Genomic DNA, 14,599 nt, shown 5'->3' with positions numbered 1-14,599 from the left:
CCTTCACCATCACCACTTGCAGTAACGACAGCCCAAGTTTTCTGAGGGCCTGCCGTGCCGCAGTGCAGAATGGAGCACTAAGCTCTCCAAAACTGTCATTCCGGACCCTCCTCACCACCTGCTAAGTCACAGTTACCTATGTAGACACATACACACACATGTCCAATCTGCAGACGAGAGGCTCAGAGGAGCAAAGGGACTTATAACTCAGCTCAGATCCTGAGGAGCAGAGCTGGGATTCAAAGCCAGCCCTACCAGCTCCAAATCTGTGTTCTTTCTTCCACAGCCCTACACACTAGGGTGCCTGACTCTCGGCCACCTGCGTGGCAAGCTCCTGGGGAGACCCTGTGGCTGCCCCCGCATGTGCCCAAGGCCAGGCCCTGAATGGACCCCCCCCCCAAAATGCTTGTGCATGGAGATGCTGCCGATCGTGGTGCTTCCCCCGGGGCCCATGGTGAGAGCTGGACATCTCTCCCCTTTCCCTCTCTTCTTCCATGCTCTGGAGAACAGTCATCCCCATCAGTGGCATCTTCTCCAGCTAGAAGGGTGTGGGGGCCAGAGAGGAGCTTTGGGGATTGGGTGCCCTTCCTCTGCTACCCACTGGCTGTGTGACCTTGAGCAAGTTACCTTACCTCTCTGATCCTCTACTGCCTTACCTGAAAAGAGCCATGACATTATGCACCTCGCTGATTTCCAGTAAGGGATAGACGAGCCCCATAATGAGGAAGGCGGCTCCATCGTGCTAAAGGGTCACAGTTGTTCAGTTGTTACTGTTTTGCTGCCATTGTCCCTCTGGAGCAGGAAATGGCTCAGTAGTTGTGCTGAGTCCAGTAGCCACAGGCAAAGCCGTCCTCAGCAGCCCCATCAGACTGGAGACTTTCCACTTCACCTTGACCATAAAGGTGATCTAAGGCTCCCATCGGCAAAGGTGCCGCTTCCTACCCCACCGGAAGATAAGGAAGAGTCTTCCGAAGCTGTGATCTTTTGAGGGCAAGACAGGGGGTTCCACACACAGGGTACCTGGCTCCCAGAGAGGAAGGCTGTGAGGCGTCTTAAGGGCAAGGGAGCGAGGCAACTGCCTTGTCTGAGGGACGGTGTGCAGCCAGTGAGGAACTTCTCCAGGGAGTTAAGAAACTTCTCCATTCCCTTCATTTGCACTGGAGGATTTCAAAAGAACCAGGTCCCTAGGAGCCTCCACCTTGTTTCATGTGCCCTGGGTCTGCTCTCTCCCGTCCAGCCTCTGGCCACGGTCTGCTTCACCGTGCTGGGGACACACGAAGTGTTCTCTGCCCACTGCCCCACACACCTTGTCACCTCTGACAAGGTTTCGTAGAAATGGCATTTCCGGAGGCCGGCTAAGCTAGGGCAGCAGTGCTCAGTGGGATCTTCACAATGAGCTCGGATCGCCAGGGTTCCCACCCTTCCTACCTCTCTGCAGAGTGTCTGTTCCATCTGTCATGCTAAGAACTGTCCAGAGCGTTGAAATTTTTAACTGAAGGCCAGATGCCATGTGGTCGTCAGGCAGGAGGTCAGACGGTCCACCACCAGGCCACGCCTGCTTGCAGCTGTGCTGTGACCCCTTCTCCCCAACACTCCTCTGGCCAGGACACTAACTGGGCCACCATGACCGCCTTGGGGTGAAGGAGATGGGTTGGAGAAAAACTCTGTGTCCAGTCAAAGCCAGCAAGGTCCCTCCAGCTGGCAGAGTCCTGGTCTGCTGCTTTGAAATGCAAATAACCAAATCCCTTTACTCTTAAACTTGGAATTCCCTTGAAAGCTGTTGCCTACTTTGCGCCTGTATTATCCTGATCAGGTTTAGAAAGCTTTGGTTGACTTCACCGAGGCTTCTTCCTCCCACTGAGTCTTCTTCCTCTTCTGCATTTTCTTTCTCTGCACCTTGGTCCTTGGGTCCTCCCAATTTCCATTTCACAAGTAGTCTCACGTGGGTGGACGGCCGGAGGCTAAGACTGGTCGAGCTCGCTGTGGCATGGATCATGTTCATCGAGGAAACTGAAGCTGCTTCGGCCGCGTGATCACCATCCAAGTTTGGATGCTGGAATGCTTCACGTCCCAAGTCAGCAGCTCCTTCTTGTTCCTCACCACCATCACCTTGGCTGTGGTTGTGACCGGCTTTCCAGGGCACAGGCATCCCCATCAGCATGTCTGGGATTGCTTTGCAAACCTGGCCACGGCAAGAGAGAAGGAGATAGCGGAACTTCCATCGTCACTGCCTGCTATTCCATCAGCCGGTCCACGCATGGCCACAGATGGACGGATCGCCTGGCATCACAGCACTGAACCACTGGCCTCCTTTCTGATCAGAAGGGAAGGGGACATCTCCAAGCTTCTCAGTTGATGGACAACTGGACCATTTGGTTTTCCTTGCATTGTTGAAGAATAAATTTAACTGTCATGAGGGCTATCACGGCCAAGTGCTAGAGGGAGAGGGCAAGTACTGACAGAGCCCTCTGTATGTGCTGGGTGCTGTTCCGTGTGACTTGGATTAACAAAGTTAACCTCGCAAGGACCTTGTGAGTGTGTACTATTATTTTTCAGTGATTTTTTAAAAATATTTTATTTATTTATTTGACAGACAGAGATCACAAGAAGACAGAGAGGCAGACAGAGAGAGAGGAGGAAGCAGGCTCCCTGCTGAGCAGAGAGCCCGATGCGGGGCTTAATCCCAGTACCCTGGGATCATGACCTGAGCTGAAGGCACAGGCTTTAACCCACTGAGCCACCCAGGTGCCCCTATTTTTCAGTGATTTTTAAAAGGAAATGTATCATCCGTATAAAAAGCGATCCAAGTCCTAAGTATATAGTCCGTGAGCTGTTTTGCAGTGAATATACCGTCACTATGCTCTGTTAGTCCCAGCTCAAGATATAGGACATCATCGCCATTTCACAGATGAAGAAACTGAGGCACAGAGAGGTTATGTAACCTGCCCAAGGTCATGCAGCTAATGAGGGGCAGAGCCTGGCTTCAGCCTTGGCAGTTCTGGCTCCTAGGCCTGTTTCTCTTTACTGCTGCTGTTCTCTGCCCCTGGGAAAGCTGTTACTAGGGGGAGAGGACCAGGCTGAGAACTTGCATTGAGGGCGAGATTGGAATATACATCGCAGCCTTTTCTCACCTTATTTGCATCTCAGTGCATATATATGTCTGCTCTGGAAACACTGATGCTTCACAGATCACGAGCAAGCTGGCCCAGGAGTCTTGGCCATTGGCTTACAAGCATTAATCAGGCACTTCGTGTATACAAGCAGTTCAGCAGCCGTGGCTAGAAGACGGCCTTGGTCAGCGCCCCTTCTAGCTGCGGCCCCAGCATGTGCTTCCAGAACACAGCCCTCACTGAACAGCCCTCCCCAACCCCCACCACCTGCGAGACACGGGCCCAGCCTTTGTCCTGGTATCTGAGACTTTTCAAGCCAGGCTCAACACGACCCTCCAGCCTCAGTTCCTGCCACGGGTCCTACAGAATTGTGCCGTGGCTTCCACAGTAGAATTCCTGGAAAAAGTGCCTATCACAGAGCGAGCACTCAACAGACAACAGCCCTCTCCCGTGATAAGAGCTGACCGCTCGAACCCTGGCTGACTTTCTTGTCACTGCTTTTTCTTCAAGAGTAAAGCAGGCATTCAGTCTCCAGGATCTGGTCCTGTCCCCATTCTGGGCCGGCTTCCTGTCTGGGGAGCAAGAAAAGGAGGCGGGAAGAACTGAGACCAGAGTCGTGCTTCAGCTGGGCTGGTCCAGCCCCACCCAAGGGTCCTGGGGGGTAGTGGCCCTTCCGTCTTAGGAAGGACAACCCGGACAACTCAGAGGGACCTGGGGGAGTCTGCGGAGGCCTCCAGCATCCATCCTGAGTGGTGTAGCCTGGGGCTATGGAAATGACAGGCCTGCAGGAGAGCAGTCTTGGGTGAATTGGCCCCCTTCGGAGATTATCATGTAGAAGAGGGGCACTAGCCGGAGCTCGGAGCTCAGGCTGCAGGTGGGAGCACAGGCTGACCTCTTTAGCTTTAGTAGGAGAAGAGCTGCCCAGAAATCGGGAGACCCCCAGGTGCCCAGGCGTATGCAGCCCTGGGAGAAGGTGGAATGGGACCCTCCTGACCATGACCGCATTAGAGGCTGCACGAGCCCCCTCCGCCACCCTGAAGTCGGAGGTTTTAAGGTCCTTCCAAGCATGGATGTTCTTTAACAGAAATTTTCGATGTTTTTAAACCCACAAAGCTTTTTGCTACCAGATTCAGTTTGCCTAGGTGCCTCCTCTGGAAAACAGCTCAGTGTGGAGGGGGAGGCCTCCAGGAGCCCCGAGCACGGTATGAAAGTCATTGTTCTAGAACCCTGCAGGCCAGGGCCTGCCGAAAGCTGGAGCAGCTCCATATCTGTGCACATCTAGGGAGTGCGTGCCTCTTGGGCAGTTTCACTTCTCTGAACATGAGAGGCCCAGCTTCTGGCTCTCTGCCACTCTCTCCCTAATCTCCCTGTCTGCTCGGAAACAGGACCTTTGGCTGCATTCTTTTGACCCCAGCTGGCATGGGCCCAGGCGCGGTGCCCGCTTGGTGGTTCTGGGTGTCTGCCCTTGGTCGTTCACTCCACAACATCTCCACGAATCGTACCAATGTCTTTAGAATCAAAGCCGCCTCCTGGTCTTAGCTCTGGGCCTGGTCAGTCCCCAGAACTGCTGCTCTCTCCCGGAAAGCTGATGCTGCCTGCTGATGTGCCCCCAAGAATGGAAACTCATTACGGTCAAACCAAGGAAATGGCCCAGAGGCACAAATGCAAGCCTGTGAAATGGACAAGGACTTGCTCCCGTGGTGGAAGTCCTTCTGCAAGATGGAAACAAAGGCTCTTTGACCCGCTTCTCTCCTGCCTCAGTTATGCCAGCCGACCTCCAACCTGCATCCTCTGTCCTCCCGCCTCTGCCCTGGCTCGGACTCTCCGCAGTTACCAGAGGAAAAGCATCTCTTCCGAGAAAACCACCTAAGACTCACCCTGATCATCCAAAGCACCTTGTACATGATCGGAGTTACTGTTCCTCTTTGTTTCGTGATCTTGAAGTATCTGTTCGTCGCACTGGAGACCAAGGTCCAAGTTTTATTTAGCTTTGTTTTCCTGGCCCTGGTCCAGCCTCAGGCTCAGACCGGGCCTTGGTCAGTACCGTTGAGTAAATACACAGAACACTGGCTTAAAATAGCCCGCAGGTGGGCTCTGAGCCTGCGCTCCAGTTATAGACCGGCTGTGGAATTCCTGGCCCAGCAGGCCTGTCCCTGGACCATGCCTTAAGGGCCACCCCAGCCCCAGATGTTGTGACGGAATGTCATCTCTGCAGAACCCCGCAGAAGGAGAATCCAGGATGCACCAAGAACCCGGTGGGCATGTCCCTCCATGGCCCAGAGCTTGGCCTCTCTGGTTTACTTCTCGCGGAGGGATGTGTTCCCTACCTCTTAGCAGCTGAGTATTTGTAACAGATAGGCAGCTCAGTGGGCTGGACCACCTGCCCCTTGTTCCTTTTCCCACATCCCTTCCTTTCGGGCTGCACCACGAGAGCAGCGTATCTCTGCGGACACACCGACGGGCCCACTGTGGCAGGACCTTCAGGGACACAGTGACCTCTGGGAACCGACTCTAATCTCACTTCGGGGGACACAGGCTCCCTGCAAAAGTGGGACTCAGAGCAGCGACACGTACACCTCACATCACCTCTTCCTCTTGCTTGGCATGATTATATGTGAATTTGGAGGATTAGTGAGGGTTTAATGATAAAATATTAATAATCTATGGAAAAGTCAGTAACATAGCTGCAGACCAGCCTCAGAGAGCTGGTAACTTGAAGCCACAGAGTTCACACCCTCATTTAGAAGAAAAATGCAGCTTGGTGGAGAGAAAAGTCGTGGACTTGAAGGTCAGACGGACCCCCTGCTAGCTTCGTGACCTTGGGGACATTACTTAGAGCCAGAAGTTTAGCTCTGGATCTGCCTCTTCTTCTATTTTATGTGCCTTGAATTGTCTTTTGAAACAGGTGATTTCAAGTGTTAGTCAGCATTGCCTAGCAGTTAAGCACCTGAACTTTGTAACGTGTGATCTGGGATCATATTCTCGCTCTGTTAACTTACTGGCTGTGTGGCCTTGGGCAGGTTACTTAACCTTTCTGCGACTCCAGTTTCTCCTGTGTAAATGAGGATGACTAGAGCCCCTGTCTTATGGGGTTTAAATGAAGTAATGCATATGAAGCATCTAGAATAGTGTTGGGTACCTAGGAAAAGCTATATACGAGTAGACCCATATTATTAAAAATCTGTATTTGTGGTTTTCTTGAAAACCTGGAAGATCCGACAGCATCCTGCAACCCTTGGCCAGAAAGGTATAACCCCTGTCCCTTTAGAGAGGGACCGTGTCCTGCCTTCCAGCCCACCTCAGCCCTCCCCCGCATGCCTCCTCTGCCCACTCAGTCATGCTGCCAGCCCCTCACCTAGTGCCCTGAGTCTCCCTTTGGTCAAGAATAAATATATACATATTTATTGGAATAAATATGAAATACTTAATGGATAACTATGTCCATCTTATAGCACCATCATAGGAGTAAGCAGGCTTCACGGTGCTGGACGCAGTGTGGGTATGCAGTAACCTTGAACTTCCACCTGCTCCAGGCTCCCTCTGGCCTCTGGGTGAACAGTGCTAGTGACGGGGAGCTCACTCCCGCACGGAGCAGCTTCCTTGCTGAGTCTTTGTCATCAGCAGAGCCAAGCACGGCTCCCCTGTCACCGTGACTGAGATGACATTTATTTTCCACCCCCTCCGTCTCCGGGGTCTGGAGCTCGGGGGAGCTTGGCGCAAGCTGTGGGCTTCAGAAGTACCGCTGAAAAGTCTAGAGCCACAAGCGTTCCCAGTCGGACGGCTAAGCATCCCTGGCAGCAGGACTGGAAGAGAAGGCAGGTGGTGCTGTGCCCTCTGTCCTCTGGGGTCAGACCTGGGGTCCAAGCTCTGCCTCACCACTCTGTAGTTGCCTTGTAGCTGTGGCAACACACTTGACCTGTCTGGTTCTGTTTCCTTCTCTATCAGAGGACTATAATAAGATCCCCTGGATCAGGGGTTGCTTGAGATTCTCGCTCTTTCCCTTGAGTCCGTGAGTCTGACTGCAGCAGCGTAAGAACAAAACCAGACCTGGCGGAATCTGGCAGCTCCACGCCCCTCCTGGCAATCTTACTCTTTGCTCGACCTAAGACAGCAGAACCAAAAATCTACATCCAGGAGGCAGGGGTCTGGGACCCCCCCCACCCCCGCCCACTTGGTGCTACAGCCACGGCCCAACCAGCCCTGCTCTGCCCAGCTCCTTTGCTGCGTGGCCAGCCTGACTCTGGGCCTCTGGTCTCGAGGTCCCTCTAACCAAAGCATTCTGGAATCCACAGAAATAGCTATTCGTCTAGGACAAAACTTAACAATTCTGACACTGGCTAACACCTATGGCTTGTCAGGGGAGCAGAAGACAGGCAGGTGGTAGGGCTCAGAGAAATGACTCCCTATCCCGGGAGCCATGAATCTGCTGCAACCATGCTTGTCAGCGGGGACGATCTGTGGCCTCCGAATTGGTGGGGGGCGGGTGGGGGGGTGTCACTTCCCCCCCTGAGTCAAGGGCAGCCTTGGGACAATGGGAAGGAGCCAGCAGACCTGAGAGGCAGAACTGTTCCCCTCAGGGCCCCACCATGGTTTTCTGGTTTCCTGCCCTGGCTTTCTGCAAGGCATTTTTCTGTAGCTGTCAACAGCTGCGGGTCCTACCCAGAGCTGGCGGCCCTTTCAGGAAGGGCTGGGTAGAGAACAATGCTGTGCTTCTTTGTCTGCTGTGTGGTGGGCCCCTGGGAATCCTGGAGAAGGAAAGTGCTAAGGAAACATCAACACCACCGAAAGGTATTTGTGCGGCACGTCTGTGCGTGGCTGGGGAGCTGGCGGGGTAGATTGCTGACTGGCTGTGTTGGCCACGTCACTGAAACTCCAGTAAAATGAAGACAATGGTAAAAGGCCAATGCGAGGACCAGTTGAGGTCAGGCGTGTGACTGGGCTTGGCGTATCTTAGGACAATGAAGATTGACCAAGGAATGGGACTGATTGACTCAAGGTCACCCAACAAGTTTGAACAGCAGCCGGAACTCGGACCCAGGTCTCGTGCTGACCCGTGAGCAGAATAGTTCCTACCAGGGACTGGAGAGAGTTCGGCCTGTCTATTGTGGCTAGGTGCCATGCCTGTGGAGAGGCCACTGCATTGTGTTGAGCCTGTGTTCTAGCCTCATAGGGGATGTCATGGCTGAGAGTCTGATTAGAGCAGACCTGGAAAGAAGGCCTTGGTCTGGCTTTCTTATGGGCAGCCAAGGAGTGCTGAGCCCTTGTGGGGGTCGGGCGCTGTGCTGAGTCCTGGGGATGTACCAACAGCTGGGATAATGGGGGCTACACACGTTGAGAAGGCCATCTCAGTGCACACAGCTTGACCGTGCCATGAAGGAGGAGCAGGGGGGACCCCCAGGCTCAGAGGTTTTAGAGAGGGCTCCGGAGGAAGGGACCTTTTGGCAAAGCCCTGAAGGAGACGAGGAGCCAGACAGGTGTAGGGGAGTGGTGCTGGGGAGGGCAGAAGGCTGGAGGAAAGGGCCTTTGTGGCCCCCAGTGATGTTTGGCATGGTTGGTGGGAAGGTGCAGGGGTCAGAGCTCTGGAGAGGTGGACGGCCTGGGGGCATGCCCGTGCAGGGACAGGGCCTTGTCCTGACGGAGGTGGAGGAGCATCTCCCCAGGCTGGGAGGAGCATGACAGAGCATGTCAGGGCCACTGCTCTCGTGTGGGAGAGAGGAAGGCCTGGCCACCGGCTTCACTAGCCATACACGTGTGTGTCCTGCTTGTGGAGACGGGTGCCCAGGAGGAGAGGGTGCTGCAGAGGGGATGTGGAAACGTGCTTCTGGGCGTGCAGGGCGGGAGGGGCCTGACCACCACCAGGCGAGAGACTGAGGGGACATCTGGATGGACAGCAGGGCGTCAGACCTGGAGAGCACAGGGAATCCATCGGAGTCCAGGTGGAAAGTCAGGCGTGCGCAGGGGGCGTAACCTGGGAAGGGCGAGGGGAGAAGAGTGCGGGCTGGAGCCTGAGGAGTGGCAGCACAGGAAAGGGGTAAGGAAGGAGCCCACAGAGAAGCATCGCGAAGCCAGGCAGGAGCCTCTAGAAAGCCGGCAAAAGAGCAGATAGGAAAAGGCAGCTGTCCTTTGGATTTAGCAATGTGTGACCTTGGCAGGGACAGCTGGCCAGGGAAGCGGGATCATGACGGCTCAGGAACGGGCATGGGGCGGAGGCAGGGAGAGCAGACCTGGGCTGCCCTTCCCTGGCTTGGGCTGAGAAAGGGAGCAGAGGGAGCAGTAACTGGAGTGGGCTGAGGTCCAGCAAGGCTTTGAGGTTGGTTGGGGGGTTGGTGGGTTGACTGGTGAGCATGTGGTCCGTGATGGCAGAATGTGCCAGAAGGCAGAGGCTGCGGAGCTGCTGGGGAAAAAGAGGCTGGTCCTGAGCTGGTGGGGAGGATCCCGCCCACACTGGATGGTGGCCCCATGCCTGCCCTTGGGCTGGCCCCTTTGAGAACCACAGAGTCTTGAGCTGAACGAATCCCGGTCTCAGCCTTCAAAGAGTAGAGAAGTCATGGGCTCTGGGCCATTCAGACAGGACCACGCTCTTCAAGTCCTGGGGCCCTTCCTCCTAGGGAACCATCCTTCTCCAGGACATTGGAGCAGGTGGCTGCTGTCGTTTCAGTCTCATTCTCTTGGCTTCCAAACCTCCTGAGCTCCCAGGAAGTAGCTGCTTGGGGGGTAGGTGTGTTGGGACTGTGTTTCTGCCCCCCAACATTGGGGAGCCTCCTAGACCCTCACACTACCCTCTTCTCTTTTTCAATCCTCTCCTGCACTGTCGTCTCCCTCCCTACAAATCCGCACGTCCCGTCGTGAGTCCCGAGGATTTCCAGCCATGCCCTGGGCATCTCTTCACATCTTCCTCACGGGCATCTCACTCTCAGCAAAGGCCTGGGGTCCTGCATCGCTCCCCTCCACGTCCATGGGTGGTATCACTTAAGCCAGCTACATTGAATACTTTGATCTTGGTTTCTGCCTCATTGTGACCCTTCCCCCATCCGATGGCCCCCTGTCCTAAAACATGTGCTTCTTGTGGGGACTAGAGGTCTCTTCCCCCTCCAGACCATTCCTCTTGGTGCCAGGGAAGCATCTTTTCTCTGAGTCTTTATCTTTGATCAAGTCTAAACTTCTTAGTGTGGCGTTCAGGGCTGATAGGGATGGGGATCCTGTCCATCCTGCCCATCCCACCTCATCTGCTCTCCCCACCAAGTCCATCAGGCCTTTTAATCCCTCTTGCCTTTGTTCCTGGTCCCTACCTGGAGCTCCCCCTTCCTGCCTCCATCTCTCACGGTCCTCTCTGGCCCCTCCAAGCCCCCTTCTGCTCCCCAGCAGGTTATACACACCTTCCATGGCCAAGGCACCCAAGTCAAGGCACAACCCTCGAGAGTCCAAACAGAGTTTTTTCTATGTGTATGTGCATGCACATGTGTGCCTTTCTGCACACATGCAAGCATGAGCCAGGGAAGACCACTTGTGGTCTAAGCTTGCTGTGGGGGAAGAACTGGGGGTTCTGAGAGCATCCACAGGTCACTGTGGCTGAGTTGGCTCGAGCATAGGGCAGGGGCCAGATACAGAAGAGTCAGAGTGGCGGTGGGCCTAGCTCACAATGCCCAGCACAGCAGTTGCGGGGAGGGCCAGGGAGCACCGAGGGACGCCTTTGTCATTGGATGTTGGAGGGGAGGGGGTTTCATGGACCCGCCGGGCAGGGCCGAGTGGAGGTTAGGATCCAGTTGGCACAGCCTCCAGTGCCAAGAAGAAACCAAGCCATTCTCACTTCTTTCTTCTCTGGCTGGGAAAAGGGTGCCCACTCCATCTTAGACTGGTTTCCAGGGGGCCATAGAGGGACACAGGAGTTAAGATCAGGGTGTGGTTTGGGGCCCTGGTGGCCCTGAGGCATCCTGCTGCGTGAGGATGAACCGTTGTCCCTCAGAGACGGGTCTCCCGGGCTTGCCCCTAGGGGGTTCTTCATAAGAGTGATAAGAATCATCCTCCCCGCCACCCCCACAGCCCTCCCTTCCTCCCCTTGAACACCAGATGTCACTTCGCCCTGGATCAGGTGAAAGTTGGCCCCTCCCCGGAGAACAGAGTCCCACCACAAGCAGGTCAGGGCCTCTAAGGAGGGAAGGTGGTTTCAGACAACAGGAGAGGCACTGGTTGGCCAAAGGGAGCTGACAAATACCAGGGCCCTCCGGGACTCGTGGAGAGCAGTGCATGTGTGAGAGTGTGTGTGTGAGTGTGGGGAGGTGGTAGGTGTGAGTGTGTGTGTGCATATGGGTGTGTGTGTGTGTGCGTGTGTGTGTGTGTGTGTGTGTGAGAGATCACTCCGTCGCCGCCTGCTGGCTCCCTCCCATAGAGTCGCCTCTTTCAGGTCATCCTATGACATCCTCTCAGCCAGAAGCTGATGGTCCCTGCAGAGCAGGACTGAGTCCCAGCTGCTGTGCCCACTGCCTCGCCTTCTCCCGGCCACCTCCCTGCCCCCTGTGCCTGCCCTGAGTTTGAGAGCGAAGACCGCTGGGCCGGGACCTATTGTGTAGCCTGAGTGTGGGGCACTGGCAGGCCCCTTGCTGGGTGCTGGGGGGCATGCTCAGTGGGCTGAGAGGCCGCACCTCCCCTAAGGCGCCCATGATGTCAGACACCCCACACACACACACACACCGGCCTCATGCATCAGAACGCTCTTGTCCTGGAATCCCACCAGGAACCACCCTCCCGGTCCCAGCAGAGCCTTTCCTGCTTCCGAAGGGAGAAGGGCGCGGCTGTAGCATCAGGGACAAGGAGGCGTTCTGATAAGGATCGTAGCGTGTGAGCCTCCTGGGCTTCCTTCTCGGTGGAAATAAGACCATTCTGGTTCAGGTCTGGCAGGTGGGATGGCTGCCCCAGGAGCTGCCCTAGGAAAGCTTTGGGCCCTGATGCGGTGACCCCGGAGGGTCCCTGGGAGCAAGGTGTTGGAATCTGGGTCCTGAGAGCTTTACAGCTCATCAGGAGATGTGGTCGGGAGAGTGCACAGGACTCTTGGTTTCTGACTCTCCAAACAGGGAGGCGACAGCGGTCCCACATACCTCCTGTCACCCTGGTGTCCAGGCGGCTTCCGAACGGGCTGTTTTAGCACTTGTTGCCGCTCCCGGGAGATGGGCAGGCAGGTTCAGATCCTAGGTCCATACCTTTCTGGCTGCAAAACTTTGTGCCTTAGGCTCTTAACAGCTCGTGCTCACGGTTGTGATTTAATTTGTGTGAAGTGTGGGCCCAGAGGGAGCCCTCGGCAAATGGTAGCCGCTGGAGCTGCTGGAGCGTGGTTGTCACCTTCCCTCACTCGCGTTGTGATTCTGCAGGCCCAGGGGGCCGTCCTTTGCAGGCAGAGCCTGGGGCCAAGGCCGGCTCTGGGACAGAGGCACTCCGTGAACCTGTGGCTTCCCTTTCTGGCGGGAAGCACAGGGCCTGCTGCCTCTGGAGGGAAGAGAGGGCGCAGCCATATGCGGCCGAGGGCATGGCAGGTGCAAGGGGTCCGCGGCGGATCCCCAGGGCGACTCCCTGCCCCCTGCCCCCATGCGGTTCTCTCTGGTCCACGTCCTTCGCACCCAGTATCTGTGAAGGGCTGGAGGTATACCTAGGAAGCGTGTGCGTCTTCTGAGGTGGGAACCAGCCTCTTCTCCTCCTTTTTTTTTTTTCTCCTTTACCATGACGCCTGTTGCTCATAGGTACAAATCAAACGAAGAGTATGTATATGTGCGAGGCCGCGGCCGAGGGAAATATGTTTGTGAGGAGTGTGGAATTCGCTGCAAGAAGCCCAGCATGCTGAAGAAACACATCCGCACCCACACTGACGTCCGGCCCTATGTGTGCAAGCACTGTCACTTTGCTTTTAAAACCAAAGGTAAGAGACAGTCAGCTGGAGCACTGCCCCGGCCCACTGTAGGGAGCTCCCCTCTGGGAGCCCTAGCTCAGAGCTCAGAGGCCCGGACCCGTTCCGCCTGGGGCCTGGGCCCCTCCCTGTCCCCCCACTGCCCCCACTCCCCAGCGGCCAGCTGTGCAGCCCGCTCCAGACGGGGCGTGACACCCCCACCCCACCCCCCGGACCCGGCACCCCCCGCAGCTGCCCCAGCCTGTCCTCTTGGATCCCACACAGCCCCTCCGCCTGCCTGCTTCCCCGGCCGCCAGGTGGCGCTCTTGCACACGGTTCCTGGTTTTGATTTTCTCTCCTCACCCCTGTTCTGCTGCATGTGTCCTTCGCCCTCCATCCACCGACCCGGCGAGCTCCAGCATCCACACTTGTCACCACCACTCTTGCGTTCGGAACTCCATTCCACTCCGAGCCACGTAGAACACTCGCATGGTCACTTCTCATGGCAGAGCTCACCCCTGCCTCCACCTGCCTCACCCCTCAGACCATGTTCACGACCACCCACCCAGCCCCTCTGCAGCTCTCAGCCCAGACCCGCTCACATCCCCCCTGCCCCGGCTGGTGACCCCAACCTGGGGCCCCGGCCATGCCCCAAGGCAGGCTCAGCACAGGCTCTGGCTGTCACCTGAGAAAGGAAGAAGGGTCCCGCTGCAGCTGCCTGGACCCTCGGGTGAACAAGAGGGGCCGAGTCCCTGGGACTTGGACCAGGCTCCTACCTGCGCGGTTCCCGCAGGCCAGGCAGGGAAGATGCGGTGGCTTATGCATCACTTCCTGGTAGCTGAGCAGAGGGACAGAGGTGAAGCCAAGGAAGGGCTGGGGCTCTTGACCCCCCTGATGGCTTCAGCCTCTTGTGCTTTGCAGATTCTTGGGTAAGGATTTGGGCATGAGGGCCCTGCCTCCTCCTTTGAGCAATTGGCGGGGGGCCCCCATGCTGGCCCCCACTGGAGCTGTGTGGTGTTTCTGCAGACAGAACCCGAGAGCAGATTCAGCTGTGCCCTGGCTGTTCTTTCTTCTGTTGGTCAAGCTGCTCCCAGCCAGAGAGGCCAGACCAAGCCCTGCGGAGTTCACCAGCCTTTCTCCCTTCCTCTTCCTCTTGCTGGTTCCCTTGGCTCTCTCTGGACTAGGTCCGGGGGCAGCTTACCACATCTCCTGGCTCCCAGACCCTCTCTGCCAGAGCTCTATCTCTGCTCGCCTAACCCCGTTCACCAACCCCTGTCCTCCTCTGTCCTCTGGCTGTCCTTCTCAGGGGCCCTCAAACTTTCCCATCTACATTTTGGGTGGCATGGAGGTGCCCTCTCTCCCACTTTCTTTCTCCGATCTTCTTCTCCCTTGGCATCTCATAAACAATGTTCCAAAGGATCCCCAGAGAGGACAGGTAGGCCTGGTGCCTGGTCCCCCCCACATCATGGGTGCGTCTAGCTCCAGAGTCCTGCTATGTCGAAGGCAGTACAACCCAGCGTGCCTTGGCCCTGGATGTAGGCTCTGTCCCCACTGTGTCCCCTACAGCCCCACTCCCTCTGGCCTTAGGCAGCCAGTGAAACTTTATGGAGGAAGAGAG

The 14,599-nt window shown here is 56.2% G+C and overlaps 1 protein-coding gene across 6 annotated transcripts in view; it reads left to right on the top strand.

Annotated features, from left to right (window-relative positions):
• HIVEP3 (HIVEP zinc finger 3) overlaps positions 1-14,599 on the top strand; it is a 453,641-nt gene that overhangs the window by 422,992 nt on the left and 16,050 nt on the right. For all 6 annotated transcript variants that reach the window (XM_013045173.2, XM_013045195.2, XM_004740641.3 and 3 more), the window contains one exon: positions 12,839-13,014. In XM_013045173.2, coding sequence (XP_012900627.1) covers positions 12,839-13,014 — 176 coding nt within the window. The remainder of the gene's footprint in view (positions 1-12,838; positions 13,015-14,599) is intronic.

Source organism: Mustela putorius, unplaced genomic scaffold (genome assembly GCF_011764305.1).
Source record: "Mustela putorius furo isolate JIRA1106 unplaced genomic scaffold, ASM1176430v1.1 tig00003853_pilon_pilon_pilon, whole genome shotgun sequence".
In the NCBI taxonomy this organism is placed as follows: domain Eukaryota; kingdom Metazoa; phylum Chordata; class Mammalia; order Carnivora; family Mustelidae; genus Mustela; species Mustela putorius.
Note: the sequence above shows the minus strand (reverse complement) of the source record. Positions and strands in the feature narration are given on the sequence as shown.